Below are 15,787 nucleotides of genomic sequence, written 5' to 3'. Positions count from 1 at the left end.
ATATTAGCGGCCAACTAAGATGGAGACCATAGAATACTGAAATTTAAAAAAAAAACGTTTCCTTAATGACATCGTCTGCTCTGACAATTCTGCTCGCACATCCCTCAATGAGAATATGTACTAGACAAGACACAACTTCAATTCAGAGGACCTCTTCACGACGTTGCAACACCACTCTCGTCGTGAACGTGCAAAGCGAAAACGAAAGTGAAAAACATCGCTGCTTTGAAAAGCAGTACAGGAAGTGATGACAGCCCCGCATGATATTTGCTCAAGTTCGTGAACTGGAAACAAAACACAATTCCAGATAGAACAGCCGCCATCTTGAAACGGTAAAATCCGACTTTTACTGTAAACGCAGCAAAACAGGAACAGGAGATGTCAAGGTATTCAAATCCTAGTTTACATACAGTGAGCCAGCTAGTCGCCAGACTATTCCTGTTCACGGACAAATACGCTATATCCTATTTCATTGTAAGCTAAGTGTAGTAATCAAAACTCAGCCTCGTTTACTAAAGGGACTACACAAGTTCATGTTCAGTAGGATGGAAGCAGTTCCTTCGTACTTTGATAAGTAAGATGTAGTCCGTCTGCTAGACTGCCGACTTTGGTGCTGGAGACCAGAGTTCGAGCCCGGGGACGCGTCCACATCCTGTGACTCTGGTCCACATCCTGTGACTCTGGGCAAATCATTTAATGTCCCCGTGCCTAAAATGTGTAATGTAAATATGCATAAAAATGGTGGTGCATTTATGCAATGGTGTCCGCAGCCTGTGGGCCAATGACAAGAGGCGGAGGCGGGGCTTCTTAGCCAATGACGCGAGGGGTGGTGTCTCGGCTGAGTGCACGCGCCTACTCTTGAGTCCTGGGATTTGTCATAGTGGCTGAGGTGAGTCCAGTGCTGGGTCCTCTCCCCGGCCGGTGACAGCATGCAGACCGCCCTGTGCGGATGGAGCCGGCGCACCCTCCGCCCCGCGCTGTTGCTCCTGCTCTCGGTGGCCCGCATCTGCTCTCCCGGGGGCTGCGCGGCGTCCACCGGCGAGGCCTCTCTGCTCTCACCTTACTTCGGGACCAAGACCCGCTATGAGGACGTCAACCCGGAGCTGCAGGCGAACCCGCTGTGGACACGGGGCCACGACGGGGCGCTGCCCGCCGGTTGCACCCCGCTCCAGATGGTGGGCGTCATCCGCCACGGCACGCGCTACCCCACCCGCAAGCAGATCCAGAAGATGAAAAAGGTGCACCGGCTGATCGGGACCGGAGGCGGCTCCCAGTCCGCCCTGGTGCGGGACCTGCGGGAATGGCATATGTGGTACGACGACTGGATGGACGGGCAGCTGGTGAGGAAGGGGCAGCTGGACATGGAACTCCTGGCCGCCAGGCTTTCAGCATCCTTTCCCGCTCTCCTCACTAAGGACCGATTCCGGCGCCGCCAGATGCAGTTCATCACCAGCTCCAAGCACCGGTGTGTGGACAGCGCCAAGGCTTTCATCCGGGGCTTGTCACTCAAGTTCCAGGGCCAACAAGGGGCCTCGGAGGTGGATCTGCAAGGTACACTGATCACGTGACGTGTTCTCCTGTAAATATGTTTATGCACCTGTTCTATTCCTATTAGAGTACATCTACTGCTCTTTTGGATAGGCTACTCTGGAAAAAGAAGAGTTTCACTTTGAGTGTTTGCTAAGCACTAGCACTGACTGCTAAAGTCAGGGCACAAGTTCAAAACAAGCATTTGCATAGCCAATAGGTCTCGTTTTGGGGACCTTATAAGTATTTAGTTATGCAGCACAATATCATTGCATGGCTAAACACTTATAAGGTCCCAAAGACGAGACCTATTGGCTATGCTAAGGCTTGTTCTAAACTTTTGCAATCATTTTGTGGTACAGCATAATGCTTTTAGAAGAAAAATTGAGGACTATTTGTATGAAACTGCTAGGTGGCCCTAATGTATAATTCTTATCTGCGAATCACTATGCTCTTCACTACAGATAGGAGTAATAGTCAACAACATATTAAATGTCCTGCATCCATAGCAGTGGTATACTGTTCATCATGCTGGACAGTAGCTAAGGTATAGTTCACTTTGGCTAACATAAATGCAATTTGTGCTTACAATTATTACATGTCTCACAAAAGTAGCATTACACTAAAGTTCTCTCTGTTGTGGGCCAGACAGGGGGAGAGTTAAATGTTGAAGGCTCCCTTATCACAGGAGACAAAATGTTCTAGTTAATAACACTGTTAATGCCATCTGTTTTAAAATCTTCAGACAAAGAAAGCATATATTTAAAACAATCCACAATGCCAGATTATTCCCTTGGAAACTTCGGAACTCTCGTTCAATTATAGGGGAAACTAACTCTAACCCACTTTCTGGAGCCTGGCGTTCACCCTCCATTGTTGGCATCAGACACATCAGAGTAATGTATGGTTCCTCTAGCTGCAAGAGTAATATTTTACACTAGGTCTTCCATCATACAAGCAAATAATATCTTTCTGAGTAGGTGCAGTAGGTCGTAGCCAAACACCTGTGTTCTATGATTGGTGTAGAATTGGACACAGTGTAAAAAAACAGCCTCCTTTGTCCAGAAATGCCCTGGATGTTGTGCCCTGAACTGGAAAAGTTTCAGATATGGCTTAGAAAAAAAAATATATATATATATCTCACACTACACCTAAAAACTTCCAACACAAGCATAAAGACAGGGGTAGTCTAATGTTACCTCACTGGCATTTGTGTACCACATGTTATTATGCTGCTAATGCCTCATTCATAGCACTTAAGTGAATCTCATCCTATACAGTTTAATCATATAAACAAGTCCCTTAAAATATATACATTTTAATCATAAACCTGAAGAGCCCGAGGCCAAGTGCCAGTGTTCTTTACATTATGGCACACGTAGTACTGGATGTATGATGAGGTCAGCAAAAACACATCTATCAGAATACAAATAAAAAGATAACTGCGTGAGAATTAACATCCTATAATGATCAATCGGACTAGGTGTAGTTGTAGCAGTTATTACGACATTCTACAATCACAACACATCCGACAACTTAATAACCCATGAGAGCTATCAGCCAAAATCTACCTTGACAGTCGGAAGAGGAATTAATTAAGGGCGCCACTTCGGATTAGGGTCCGCAGCACAATGGTGGGCGATGTACAAAGTATTTTAAGGGCGAGAACCAGGCTGGCATAACGGTGGTAGTTTCTTGGCCACTGCTTGGTAAGAAATGAATACTGGCCTCTCTATTATATGCGTGGACAAACGCCCGGTCGAGAAGTACAATGTCCATCGTGGTTTATCGTAGGTTACATCAAGTTTTATCAAACTGTTTTAACATAAAAATAGAAGATAAAAAGTGCCTAAAAATCTGCAGCAATACTGCAGTGTCTGGGAAGCCCATCCCCCCTCCTAAACTCGAAGTCCGGCAATGTCTAAACTTCAAGCACTGCATAAGTGCAGACTCCCTTACTTACCTAGTGCCCTGAAGCGTGCGCCTGACCCCTCCTCTCGTTCACCTTCCACAATGTAGACCACGGACCACAGCCACTACGAGCCTTCCTGAATGACAGACAACCAGCAGAGCAGTCAGCTGATGCCATCAAGTGACGGGGAGGTGTTGCGTGGTCACGTGACATAATTCCGAAATAATATAGTCTCATTGCTTGAGACTCCACAGAAAGAGAAAGCGTTTTACTGATAAACTCTGATGCAGCAGTAAGCCTCACATGCACAACAAGCATTGGCCGCGCCGCCCTGATAGTGACGCGTCCGCGAACGTGAAATTGTTCTGCTTAATCGGGAAGAGAGGGGGGGGGCGGGTTGGCGTGGCCCTGAAAGTGACACGGGAAAGCAAAAGTGTTCTGCTTAATGAGGAAGACAGTTGTGTGTGCGCGCACGCGCCAAACTGCATTAAAAAAAGAAAACACGGGAGTGGTAACAAGATCTGTGGTGAGGGATGGAATTGAAGCGCAGCAAAGCGGAGAGAGGCACACAAGGCTTAATGAGCCATAACACAAACCCACATGGCGGCTGCGCGCGCGCACGCAAGTTTGAGGCCAGCAAAAGCCAATTGTAGCACTTTGAAAACCCCCTCACTAAATGCCTCGCAGGGCAGCGCACGCGCTGGCTCAGGCGCGACCTAAAAAAGAAGTGGCGGGGACTACCCAAGTTGGGTGCAGGCTCATTACCTAGCTGGTTGGGCATTAGCCCACACCACGCAAGACCTTATACATGTGATGCGTCAATGCTGGTAAAGGGATATAGGCCGTGATTTCCCACCCAAAGAATGGGAAAAGGCCTTTCATTATCTGAAGAGAATGCCAAATTCCGGTATATTCAGCAACATGTTTTTCACAGGGCTTACCTCACCCCTGCAAGCTTGCATAAATAAAATTGTTTGGGTCTTCTCCACTCTCCACCCGGTGTCGCGCGCTGAACGCTAATAGGCCACAAGGGGTTTCCAACCGGGTGCAGTTGGGTGCATTAAAAAGGAAAAAAGCACATATGGAAACTAACAGATTTCTCGACTTGGCCCTCCTCATAGCACGGCATTCCATAACGATGAATTGGAAGGCCCACACCCTCCCGACCATTCGCCACTGATGCGCAGCTATGATTAAGTAGGTCAAGGCTGCAGCAATGGCACTGATGAGGGAAGAAGTCAGGGGGCTGCGTAAGACCTTCATGGGATGGTCTATTGCACGAGCTCCTGACATTCAAAGACTCCCTGGTAGCTTAGACGGGAAACATCTCTCGTCTTTCACCCTTCATATTGGATTGCTCGCTGTCCTGCTGGTCCCTCACTCTTGTGATCCACGGGTTTTCCTTTGACGGACTGGATTCTGTTCACTGGGATGCATGAATATGCCTACTATCTTGGGAGGTGTGGGGATAAAACATAGAGAAACGTGCATTGTCTACTATGCTACTTATTAAGAAGTACTGTGAAGGCTACAGCGTCAGAGTTTGCAGGCTTGATGGCCTAATCCAATGTGGTGAGTTCTTTTGCTGTGATCTGTAAGATGAAATTGTTATTGCTCTCACATTTAAGAATTGAACTTGCTGCTCCTTCACCACATACTGTTTATGTAAGAACATCCTATTCATGTGAATATTGTCACCTAATACAGTATTGTACACTCTGTATGGCAATGAAAATGAATGCAATTTTCTTAAAAAATAAATCAATAAAAAGAGTGCAGGGACAGCTCCCTGTCAACCAGCCAACTATGATCTACCACTGCTGGCAGTACTCTTACCACAGTCCTGCCACCTTAATGAAAACGTTCCTGAAAAGCGTCAAAACGGTCACTTTATTCAGCAAGTTGCCCTGTTCTCTCTCTGAAAGAAGATAGGAGAGTTCGGCAGAATACTGGGCAGAGAATTGTCTGATATTGGACAACACTTAGCTAGTTTTGTACATGACCATGTAGATGAAAATAACGCGTTTTACAGACTATGCACTGAGTGCCTGCAATCAAACTTCCCAAAGGGTAAAATATACAAAACAATCATTTATTATTTTACCTACCAGGCTGAAAACTGGTTATGCAGAATATATAGCTATTTACATTATGCTTATATGATAAGCAGTCAGGAGCGCCCTTCAACAATCTCAAGCCATTGTAAATAGATCAAAATCCAAGCAAGTATTAATGTGAGTCCCATTAGTCCGCTTAGGGTCTTTTTATATGTTGTCCATTATTTTGAGCGCGAATGGCACAATCCACAAATACTGACACCAAAGGATGGAGTATTTACCACGTAAACTATTAGCATCATTTCATGATGATGAATGGAGTATGTCTGTCATTTTGAGCAAATAACACACATTGTCAATACAGTTACCACATGTTGATAATTAGGCATAACGGGATCTCGGAATCTGCAGACCTGATTACTGCATATTTTACTTCTTTGCCAAGATTCTTATCCTCAGGTAAATTGTGCCACTTTATTGGTGGAATGTTAAGGAAACATTGTAGAGGTGTCCGTTTGAATACACCTCACTTCTATGCAGAGAGGGACATTGGAAGCAGATGTCTTTAGAACCTTGATGAACAGTTCATCAGTGTGCAGTCTTCATCAAGGTTTATTCCAGCAACTCTGGCACATTTTCAGTTGTCCCCATTCCAATTATTTTACCTCATCCTCATTCACTGTAATGTTTATATAAATAAACAGTGCAGATACACCCGAAACACCCTTGCCATACCAAAGGCGTCTCCTCACGATGACCTCTTATTATCTGTTATTCTTGCAATGACTAATCATACTTTTGTGTACTGTGTTGTTGTTGGATATCAAAATGTATCTGTGTGGTTGTAACCTGTGGATTAGCCGGCTTTTGTGTGGTTATGGAGTCTTGTAACACATATAACGTTTGACTCCCTTAACTCTCGCTCTTATAAGCTCAGCCTCTGTGTGTATATGATGCCTTCGCACCTAATAAAATCTTAAACTGTGAAAGGCCTAAGCTGGGATACAAGTATCGGAAAAGGTGGCAACCTTGAAACGCCAGCACATTCTTTCCACATGAAATAACCATATGGTAAGGCGTCTCCTGCCTGTGGAATCTACACCACCTGCGTTGACCTGTCAGTGTGCCCTACTTAATGCTTCAACGTCACAGTTGTGCAGATTGGAAGTAACACTTAGCCAGGTTATCTTTAGCTCCCCCCTTGTATTTGGAAATTAGTTGTCAGAAATACACAAAGGAAATACCTTTTTGTGTGCCTACTTTATGAGATGCCTTTAACCAGGGTTCTGATAAGGGGATCATGAGGATGTGTGGGATATGTGGTGAAACCATGCGTGCCCCACAAAAGAGAACTAACGGTAGCAAGCTCTGTTGGGTTCGTTACATATAATTTGCTCATATTAAGTGAGGTGGTCACAGTGAAATTTCCCTGACACTGCTCTGTCTCGATCAATCAATCAATGTACTTTTTTCGGTTTGCTTGATATGAAACCATAAAAGTTGCAAGTTACAAAATGCATTATAATCACAGGTTAAAATTCACAATATACAAACACATTAAATGTACACGTTCCTGATTTATAAAACAGTAGTGATGATATAATTTCAATATTAACGAGATGGGGAGGGCATCATAGGAGATCCAATAAATAGTATAAGTTAATAAAATCATGAAATACTTTAACCAATTCATTTAGAGTTCCAGACATTTTCTATACTTTAGAGAACATTTCAGAAAACCGTCCACAAAAGGAATACATTCAGGGTTTAACAGTTGCAGGTAATAGAGAGCGGGACATACTTGCGCAAAATTTAACTTTTTTAAAAGTGTTTTTAAATAAAAGATCCTAGGCATTTCATAAAATTTACAAAAAAACAAAGTGCAGCAGGTCCTGTGGAGACAGGTTGTCGCAGCTACAGGGGGCTAGCACTTTCCCTTTATGACATCCGCTCGGAACAGCTAATAAGAGATGGAAGAGGTCCATTCTAAACCTGATTAGTAAAAATCTCTCGTAGGATGGTAACGGCCAAGATAAATATGGTTCCAAGTCTAATGAAGTTTTAGACATCATATATTTACGAACACTTGGCTTCAACAGTTCTTTCTCCTCTCTTTCCATTATTTTACGTAGGGTAAAAGAGTGTCTTACAAGTGCTACGTCTTCTTTGGTAATACAATCAGGTGTTAAAAACAGGTCCAAGCGTCCCAGCTCGCTAAAACACATCTTTAAATATTTCATCCATGGAATGTTCATCATGTGATCTAGGCCCATTATCTCTTTAATAGGTTTGTGTGTGAGATCAAGGTGTTTATCAAGCCAACATTGTAGCTAGAAAGTTACGGGACGCAAAGCCAAGATATCACTTAAATAAGGCGTACCGGTTTCTTCGTGTACTATTATGTTCGCAGTCCCCTTTGCAACACTCATTAGCTGTTTTAAAAAAATGTTTTCCGTCAATCTGTAGACTCTCAAGTCCGGAATATCCCCATAGGTCACTCCCATAGCTGGCTATAGATATGTTCCTGGCTCGATACATTTTTAACATTGCAGCCACTTCGCGGTTGCCCATTTTGGCTGCAAAGCCAAATAGCGCAGCGTTAGCCCCTGGCGACGTCTCCCCTTTTCTTGTTATGGAGAGCGACCCAGTTAGGCCGGTCGTCTAAAAGGACGCCTAGATACGAAAAGGTCGTGCATAATGGCACTCTATCACCATTCACCATGAAAGGATACTGTCGTTTTGGGCGCAGCCCTACCTGCATCACATAGGATTTCGAGTTATTTATGGACAGATCTCTTTTTGCCATAAACCCATGGAAAGCATCTAGTAGGGTTTGTAACCCTTTCAGGGTAGGTGCCAGGAGGACTGCGCCGTCTGCATATAGCAAGACTGGCAGGCCCCGCCGGCCCACATACGGGTAGTCAACCCCAGTTTCTAGTTCTAACGTGATCCCTCTAGGTCATTAATATAAAGATTGAAAAGGAAGGGTGCCAATATACACCCCTGATGCACCCCCTTTCAGTGTTAAAGTTCCTAGTAACCTTGAGGTCTATGGTGTATCTGATGTTTGCCTTAGTGTCTCTGTGCAGTTCCATCAGAAAGTCCACCAAATTAGGCTCAACTCCCACGGCCCTCATGGACTGCCACAGCTTTCCCCGGTTGACACAGTCAAAAGCGGACGAAAGATCCATGAAGGCCATATAGATGGTTCCTGAGTGAGCGATGGTGTACTTTCCTAGGACCAGGTAGAGATATAGGCATTGTGCCATGGTCGAGTGGCCTGGGCAGAACCCGTAGTGGATATCTGAGATGATCATCTTCTTCTTCTTCTCCTCCACCCAAGCAATCAATCTCTTCAAAATGACTACCCCTATAACCTTTACAACGGAGTCGAGCAGGGAGATTGGCCTATAGTACACAGTGCTATTGCGATCTCCCTTTTTAAATACTGGCATAATTGTTGAGATTCCCCAAGATGTTGGGCATCCTTCTTTAGCCACGGCGTTACCCACTGCGGCCAAGATCGAGGCCCAGAAGGAGGAATTTGATTTAAAAAGGTCCGGACGAATACCATCAGGGCCTGGGGCCTTCTTATTCGTAAGGTTGTTAATACCCTTCTCCATTTCGTTAACAGAGAACACAACTACATCCTTGCCCGATGGCATATCCGGCAAGTACGGCGGGATTGATATACTTTTAAAAATATTGACAAAGTGGGTCACCCATTTGTCCTCCGTTATGTTGGTACCCACTTCATTGGCCCCTTCCACTAAAATAGGCGATCGATTGATAATGCTCCAAAATCTGGAGCTGCTAGATAGGGTCAGTAGATCTAGGAGCTCCCTCCAGATTGCTTCTTTCATTTCCATTTTTCGGGTGGCCAACACTTTTTTATATAATTTTTCCGGAAATACCCATCTGGGTTCTGTCCCTAGGTGTTTCTTTCAGTCCCGCCTTAAGATCTCTAGCGACTTTAGAACAAAGGGGACAGAACCATTTAGGATCACTAAACACCCCGGGTTTCCCTGTGGCTGATAACATACCCCCCACTTTGGAAGCAATCTCTTCAAAAGCTGTAAGAATTCCAGTGGCCGATGTTTCGTCGTGGAGACAACAAGAGATTTCTGCCGCACAAACTTCTTTAAGTTTTTCATGAAAAAGGGACGGAATTACTTGGTTCCATTTTAACCGCCGCCCACCATCAATTGGTTGCAGCGTGTTAGTACCTCTTACTAAACCCTTTTTTCTTCATGATGCTCCCACCTATAGTGACACAGACCGGGTTATGATCGCTGAATGCACTTGGTACTATTAAAAAACCCTGAAGAAGAGATAAAATAGTTCTGGAGATCAATATATGATCTATAAAGGATCCACCTCCTCTGCCTTTATAGGTCGGTTCCCCTTGTTTACTAAGCGGAGAAGTATAACTCATTGCGGAGAACAAGTCAAACTTATTAAGCATATCATCAAGAACATTACCCTGTTTAGAGTGCTCAAAATGAAGCCCCGAAATCAGCGGGCAACCCAGTGTCCCTATATCATTAGATTTAGGATTGCCACATGGGTGCACATTAAAATCTCCTACAATGATCAAATTATTTCTAAAAAGGCCACATCGCTTTCCGACAAAATTATTCAGCTCGGTAATCCCACAACCCTCTTCTTGATGGGTGACGTTGTAGAAGTTTATCACATAAAAACTATTGTTTTTTTGCCCCAGGGAGATCGCCTGTATGTTTCTGTTTACAATAGGGACGAGATACAAAAAAAGGTACAAAGTTCCCCGGGGGATAGACAAGAAAGTGTATGTGTGTAAAGGAGGAGAGTAAAGGCAGGGAACAGGTTGTTCCCTTTTTAGAACTAGAAGGCCTCACACACCCAGTGCGCTAGATGTTATGCTTCATCATTGGCCTCCTGCTCCTCGTCAGTCTGGCGTTGCAATGTTTGACGGCGCTTAACAGGCGCTCTTTGTTGGAGTTCTTTTGTTCCAGCCAATGGTTGAGTGCGAGTGAGGGGTCAGGTGAAGGTGTAGTCGTGAGGAAGTGGTGGTTAAAAAAGGTGGGTCAGTTCACAAGGACCTTTATTCACGTGGCTGACTCCCTTGATTAAAAGAGTGGGAGGGGAGATAGAGACTGTAAGGGGCACAGCGGACTACCTCAAACCCTCTGTTCAGGTCGACCTGTTTCTTGCCCAACTGGCAATTTTTCAGGACCTCAGGTGCTCAGTACTAAGCAGTGATGAAAAACAACAAAGAAAAATAAAAGATGCAACCTCTCTGGGTCAGTAAGGGGGCAGGCCAGGAGGTCCTGCAGTAGTGTGGTGACCTAGAAGAAATGTATGGAAATAAGCTAAACATTTACAGTGGCGTTATCTCATCAACAATCGATCACCATAACTCTCCAAAACAAGTTCCCATACACAAGGAAACACAATCAGAGGGCATCTCTGCAGTATATGCCAGTGGTCAAATCAGTACACAAAAACAGTTTTAAGAACAGAAATGGGATGAAGACGTCACAGGATATGGAATGAAAGGGCTAATTCTTACCCTAGGGGTGTCCCTAATGGGCCCCGCAATCTGTTCCCGTGGGGCAGCACGATAAGCTACAGTACCTGAAAAGAGAGATACACGTGCACCGGGTGCTAGATTTATAAAATTAGGAGGGCCACTCGGAAGGTAGTGGATGTAAAGATGCCTTGGTATCAGGTGTCTAAGCATGATCGTAGTTGTACTCGCCCCCGATTCCAAGATCGCAGTGAGCCAACACAAGCCCCCAGTATCTCCTGATTGGCTGGCGTGCAGTGAAACCCCCGCATTGTTAGCAAGCGGACAATCAGGGCATGAAACATGGCAAGCTCAGCTCAACACAAGACAAGAGCCCTGTTGATAACGCCCCCTTGAGGTGGCGAGGAGATCTGAGGCAGCTAGCCAAGCTCCCTGACATTCCCCTGTGGCCCGACTTACAACATCAATGGGGGGTCACGTACACAGCCCACCGATCTATGAAAATGTCTGGCGAAGCCATGTCAATAACTCAAGTGGACCTTTGAAATTGGTTGTCGAATACCGCCAACGAAAAGCGGAAAGAGCCTGTATACCACACAAACCCGGCACTTAATACACGGACACAATGCTTACCTCTAGTGCGTGCAGCCAGGGCTCGTAAACCTACCCACACGCGTGGCGCTCCAAAGGTAGCGCGGAACAGCTGGTGCCGGTTTCCCGATACAACCGGGTTTAAGAGCTGTCCGTACTTCCGCGTCGAGAACTCTGCTAGTGGGTGTGGTCTCCGGCAATCATGTCTGCGCATGCGTCTAAGAGGTGCATTGTTGTCGTGGGAAGCTGCTAGTGTCAATTGGGTAAACGTGGCGGCCATCTTAAGGTGGAGTGTTTGAAAAACCCCAATGCCTGTGTAAACATACAGGGGGACAGTGCATCTTGTCATGCTAACAGTACAGTGGTGTAACCCAAGTGCCTGTGCAACCAAAATATATAAAAAAATATATCGAGGGACACTGCTTATACTAATCAACACAGTAAAATGGGTAAATCTAAAGACAAGATGCTAGTCACGGATAGCAGGATAAATCAACCTTGACCCCTAAAGGAGAAGGGGTCCAGATTAATTGATACAGCTAGTTGTCTGAGCAGGTGGTGGAACAGTGCCTACTTATCTAAATGGGGATCATCTAGACAGTGATGACCAAGAGACAGAGTCATTTAGGCCCAGTGTATCCAATTGGAGGCGATGTACCCATCGCTGTTCAATCCTGAATAGGGACGACCCTGATATTACATCTCAAGACCAAGGATGTGAAGATTGCCAAACCTCCCTTTGCTCTACCACTATTAGATGGGGTTGCTGGGACAAAAAAAGCTCTATACCCCACCAGCAAGAGGTTACAGTTAACAAGCCACGTCTCTTGATGGCATATTATCGAGAAGTGGCTGATGAATTGTACCCAAAGGGGGGTCTGCGACTTTCCCCGCCAACCCCGCGATGTTCCATGAGAGAACATTATGATCCAGGGTGTACTCATTTGGACCTAAAGTAACGTCCAATTGCTCCCCAGGGGAAATAGCCATTGTTTCTACAGGGGGGTTATTTCCCAAGTCCCTGCTCCCGGGGAAGAAAAAGGAGTTTCTGGAAATGGCTCCACAGACCGAGACTTCGATGCTGGGCAATCATCTTGAAGGTGCCAATCAGGGGGTATGCTACTGTTAACTTTGGTGGCTGATATGGTATGTTTCGCACATAGTCCGTCACAGTCATTAAGACCAGAGAGAGCTGCGTATTTGTTTGCGCCCACTGGAAACTGGGAATAGCCATTTCCACCCCAAGTGTGTACCCCGGTTGGTCTCAAAAGTAAAGGGCCCGGCCTCGATTGATTTTTGGAGTAGGGTGGCCTATCTTGTTGACCCATATTCCAGTTATCGGGCCGACCTGGGATCTCCCTCCTGTAACAGAAGCCCAGTGGCAGTATCTCTATAGCTTGGCCCCTGGAAACTGTTCCCATCTCCACTTCCCTGAATATGCTTTCTACTGGAGCAGGGCTGTTTAAGTTTATCACTATACAATCTCCCCTTCTAGCTTTTCTAAAACTACCCAGCCAGGATACTCGGCGAACCATGATAACATCATACACAGCCATGTGTCCTTCTACAGTATTACAGGACAGCCAATGAGTTACTTTATTTTTAGTTGGCTGTAATCCTCTTTGACTCCCTCAAGGAGAGGTGGTACATTACCCAGTACTATCACCAATGGGGTAGATTGTGGGGGTAGGTCGATAACGGGAAGGTTTCCCACACTTCTGGTTGTCTTTTCTGTGTTCAGACTTCCCTCTACCTGTGTTAATTGTACAGTGCTGTTTTTCCTGTTTACCCCTTCTGAGCATTTTTTCCCCGTAATTCCCGTAGATTTAATTCTTTCAGCCTCTGTGTTGTACTCCCTATTAGATGGGTCGTGGTATTGAACGTGACATCAGTGGTGGACTTTTATTGGGCTCTGCGGATTTTTGGGGGCGTAGGACAGGGCCGCTAGTTTGCATGCAGGCTGACAAACTGTCTAGTGTATGTGTATTTTCCGAGGTGGCCTTTTGCAGTTTTCCCAAGTTCTCATTTATTACCTTCAGTCTCTATTAGTGGAAGCATAAATGACTTCAGTATCTGTTCCACTTGTGCGACGAGGCCGTCAGGAATGTGTAATGCAGATTTTGTGCATTTAGATGACTGTGAGGTTGCGTTGGAGATGGTAGTTTTGGGTACGCTCTGCATAGTAATGGGGGCACTAGACGAAGAGAGGTTATCTAGGGGAGTTAAATTTGTCACGATGTTACATGTTTTAATTACCTTTGGGCATCGGCCCTTTTGTCTTCCCCCACCCCTCTTTCTTTTCCCAGGTTGTTTGGGATGTGTTACTGGAATTTGTGGTGTGGGCTCAACTAGGTCCTTGCTTGAGCTTATTTCAACAAGCCCACTCTCTGCCGATGATATACTACTACCTAAAGTGGTGTCCACAGAGGAGATGGTGTTACACCCAACTAATCCTGTACACACTTCTGGCAAACTGGCCCAGCTATGTCTCTGGCTACCAAGTTGTTCTGGGGTTACAGCGTTCTTGATGTTACCCAATGATGACCAATTTAAGCCAAGGGATCCTAAAGATAGCCGCTTCTCTGTGAGGGCTATCTCGCGTTCTAAGACAACCGCTGGTCTAGTGATAAAGTTGTCTAGTGTCCCAGTAATACTGCCCCCTATAGTTTTCGGCACTTTCTTCCTCCCCTTCCCGATCGTTGTCCCATAGTCACTGGTTGTAAGTTGACTTTGTGAAAGCAAGAAAATACCTGCACCTAAGTCAGTATGCGGGGTTCACAGGCAAGGTCTCTCGTTAGAATTGGGGGCACGTTAGGGGGATGGCCCAGCCCTGCCGCCTCCTGCCCCGAACGGCCGCAAAGGAGCCTGGGAGGTGTAGTCCCCCTCCACACTGCCCCGCAAAGGTGTAGAGCTGCGGCGGCGGGAGGGAGACCAGGACAACCAGCGCCAAAGCAGGGAACAAGGTGAGTTTTCAAAATGCCCCCTCGAGTGTCCACAGAGCACCCGCTCCACCGGGGCAGACCTCTGTTTAAAGCGCCTCCGGGTGCGGAAATGGCGGTGGCGGCTTCCGCCGCAAAGGAGCCTGGGAGGTGTAGTCCCCCCTCCGCACTGCGGCCGCAAAGGTGTAGAGCTGCGGCGGCGGGAGGGAGACCAGGACGACCAGCGGCAAAGCCGGGAACAAGGTGAGTTTCCAAAATGCCCCCTCGAGTGTCCACAGAGCTCCCTGCTCTGTCTCTTTCTCTCACACAGTGTCAAAACTTTAAACCAATGAATGCATTCTTTCACTTCACTTGCAAATGGTCACTTGGTAAAAAAATTTCTTCTGTGGTCATCCTGCTCAAATACAGTCTATAGCCTTCTAGAGTATTTAACCACATATTATAAACAGATTATTAATGCAGTTCACTCTGCATAATGTATTATTCTATCGAGAAACTAGGCTTGAGCATTGTCTCTTGAGAGTTTGTAGGGGTGAACAATAACAGTAACATTTTCAAGGAAATTTTTGTTTAGTGGGACAAATTAGAATTAGATATATCTGGCGATCTCTGGTGATACTAATGCCTAGATATTTAAATCCCCGCTCCTCCACTGGGACCGAACAGCTCCAAGTATCACTGGGCTGCCATCTTGCAAGGGGTAGAGACAAGAATTGTCCCAATTTTTGCGGAGCCCCAAGTAAGACCCAGAGACATTACAAATCTCCAAAATCTTCTTAATTGATTTCTCTGGCTCGGCTAAATATAGTAAGACATCTTCCGTATATAGCGAGACAGTGGCCTCCCAGTCGTGTTCCTGTGGAAAACTGTATTTTAAAATTGACGTCAGTTCTGTCATTTTGTCCTTTAAACCAACATTTTGCTTTGTTGGAACTATCTTCAACGTTTCACCCATTTACTCTTGGTGACAGTTGGCGTGTTTATGTGGCTATGAATTATTTACCTAGAAATCTTTCTCCTGATCTGTGACATGCCTTGTTGCTGCATAAAGAGTAATAGGTTTGTCAGCATTTGCTTGAAAACACCAGGCACTCCTATGATTAACCTTTGGAGTAGTGCTACACGCACTCAGTCTGGAGTAAATGTATGAGGCAAACTGATTTTTCTCACTTTTTAAATAGAACACGTTTCTAAAGCCTGGAATCTAGGGAATGCTAAAGCGATTCTGTTATTTTACTGACCTCTGCTGATC

The 15,787-nt window shown here is 45.5% G+C and overlaps 1 protein-coding gene across 1 annotated transcript in view; it reads left to right on the top strand.

Annotated features, from left to right (window-relative positions):
- Positions 1-310: 310 nt before the first annotated feature.
- Positions 311-15,787, top strand: part of MINPP1 (multiple inositol-polyphosphate phosphatase 1) — a 169,212-nt gene continuing 153,735 nt past the window's right edge. Inside the window, exon 1 of the mRNA XM_086921960.1 lies at positions 311-1,551. Within this exon, the coding sequence (XP_086778086.1) occupies positions 930-1,551 (622 nt within the window). The 5' untranslated portion in view covers positions 311-929. The remainder of the gene's footprint in view (positions 1,552-15,787) is intronic.

The sequence above is a fragment of the Lissotriton vulgaris genome, chromosome 5, assembly GCF_964263255.1.
Source record: "Lissotriton vulgaris chromosome 5, aLisVul1.2, whole genome shotgun sequence".
Taxonomy (NCBI): Eukaryota; Metazoa; Chordata; class Amphibia; order Caudata; family Salamandridae; genus Lissotriton; species Lissotriton vulgaris.
The sequence above is the reverse complement of the archived record's forward strand: the minus strand, read 5'-3'. Positions and strand labels throughout refer to the sequence as shown.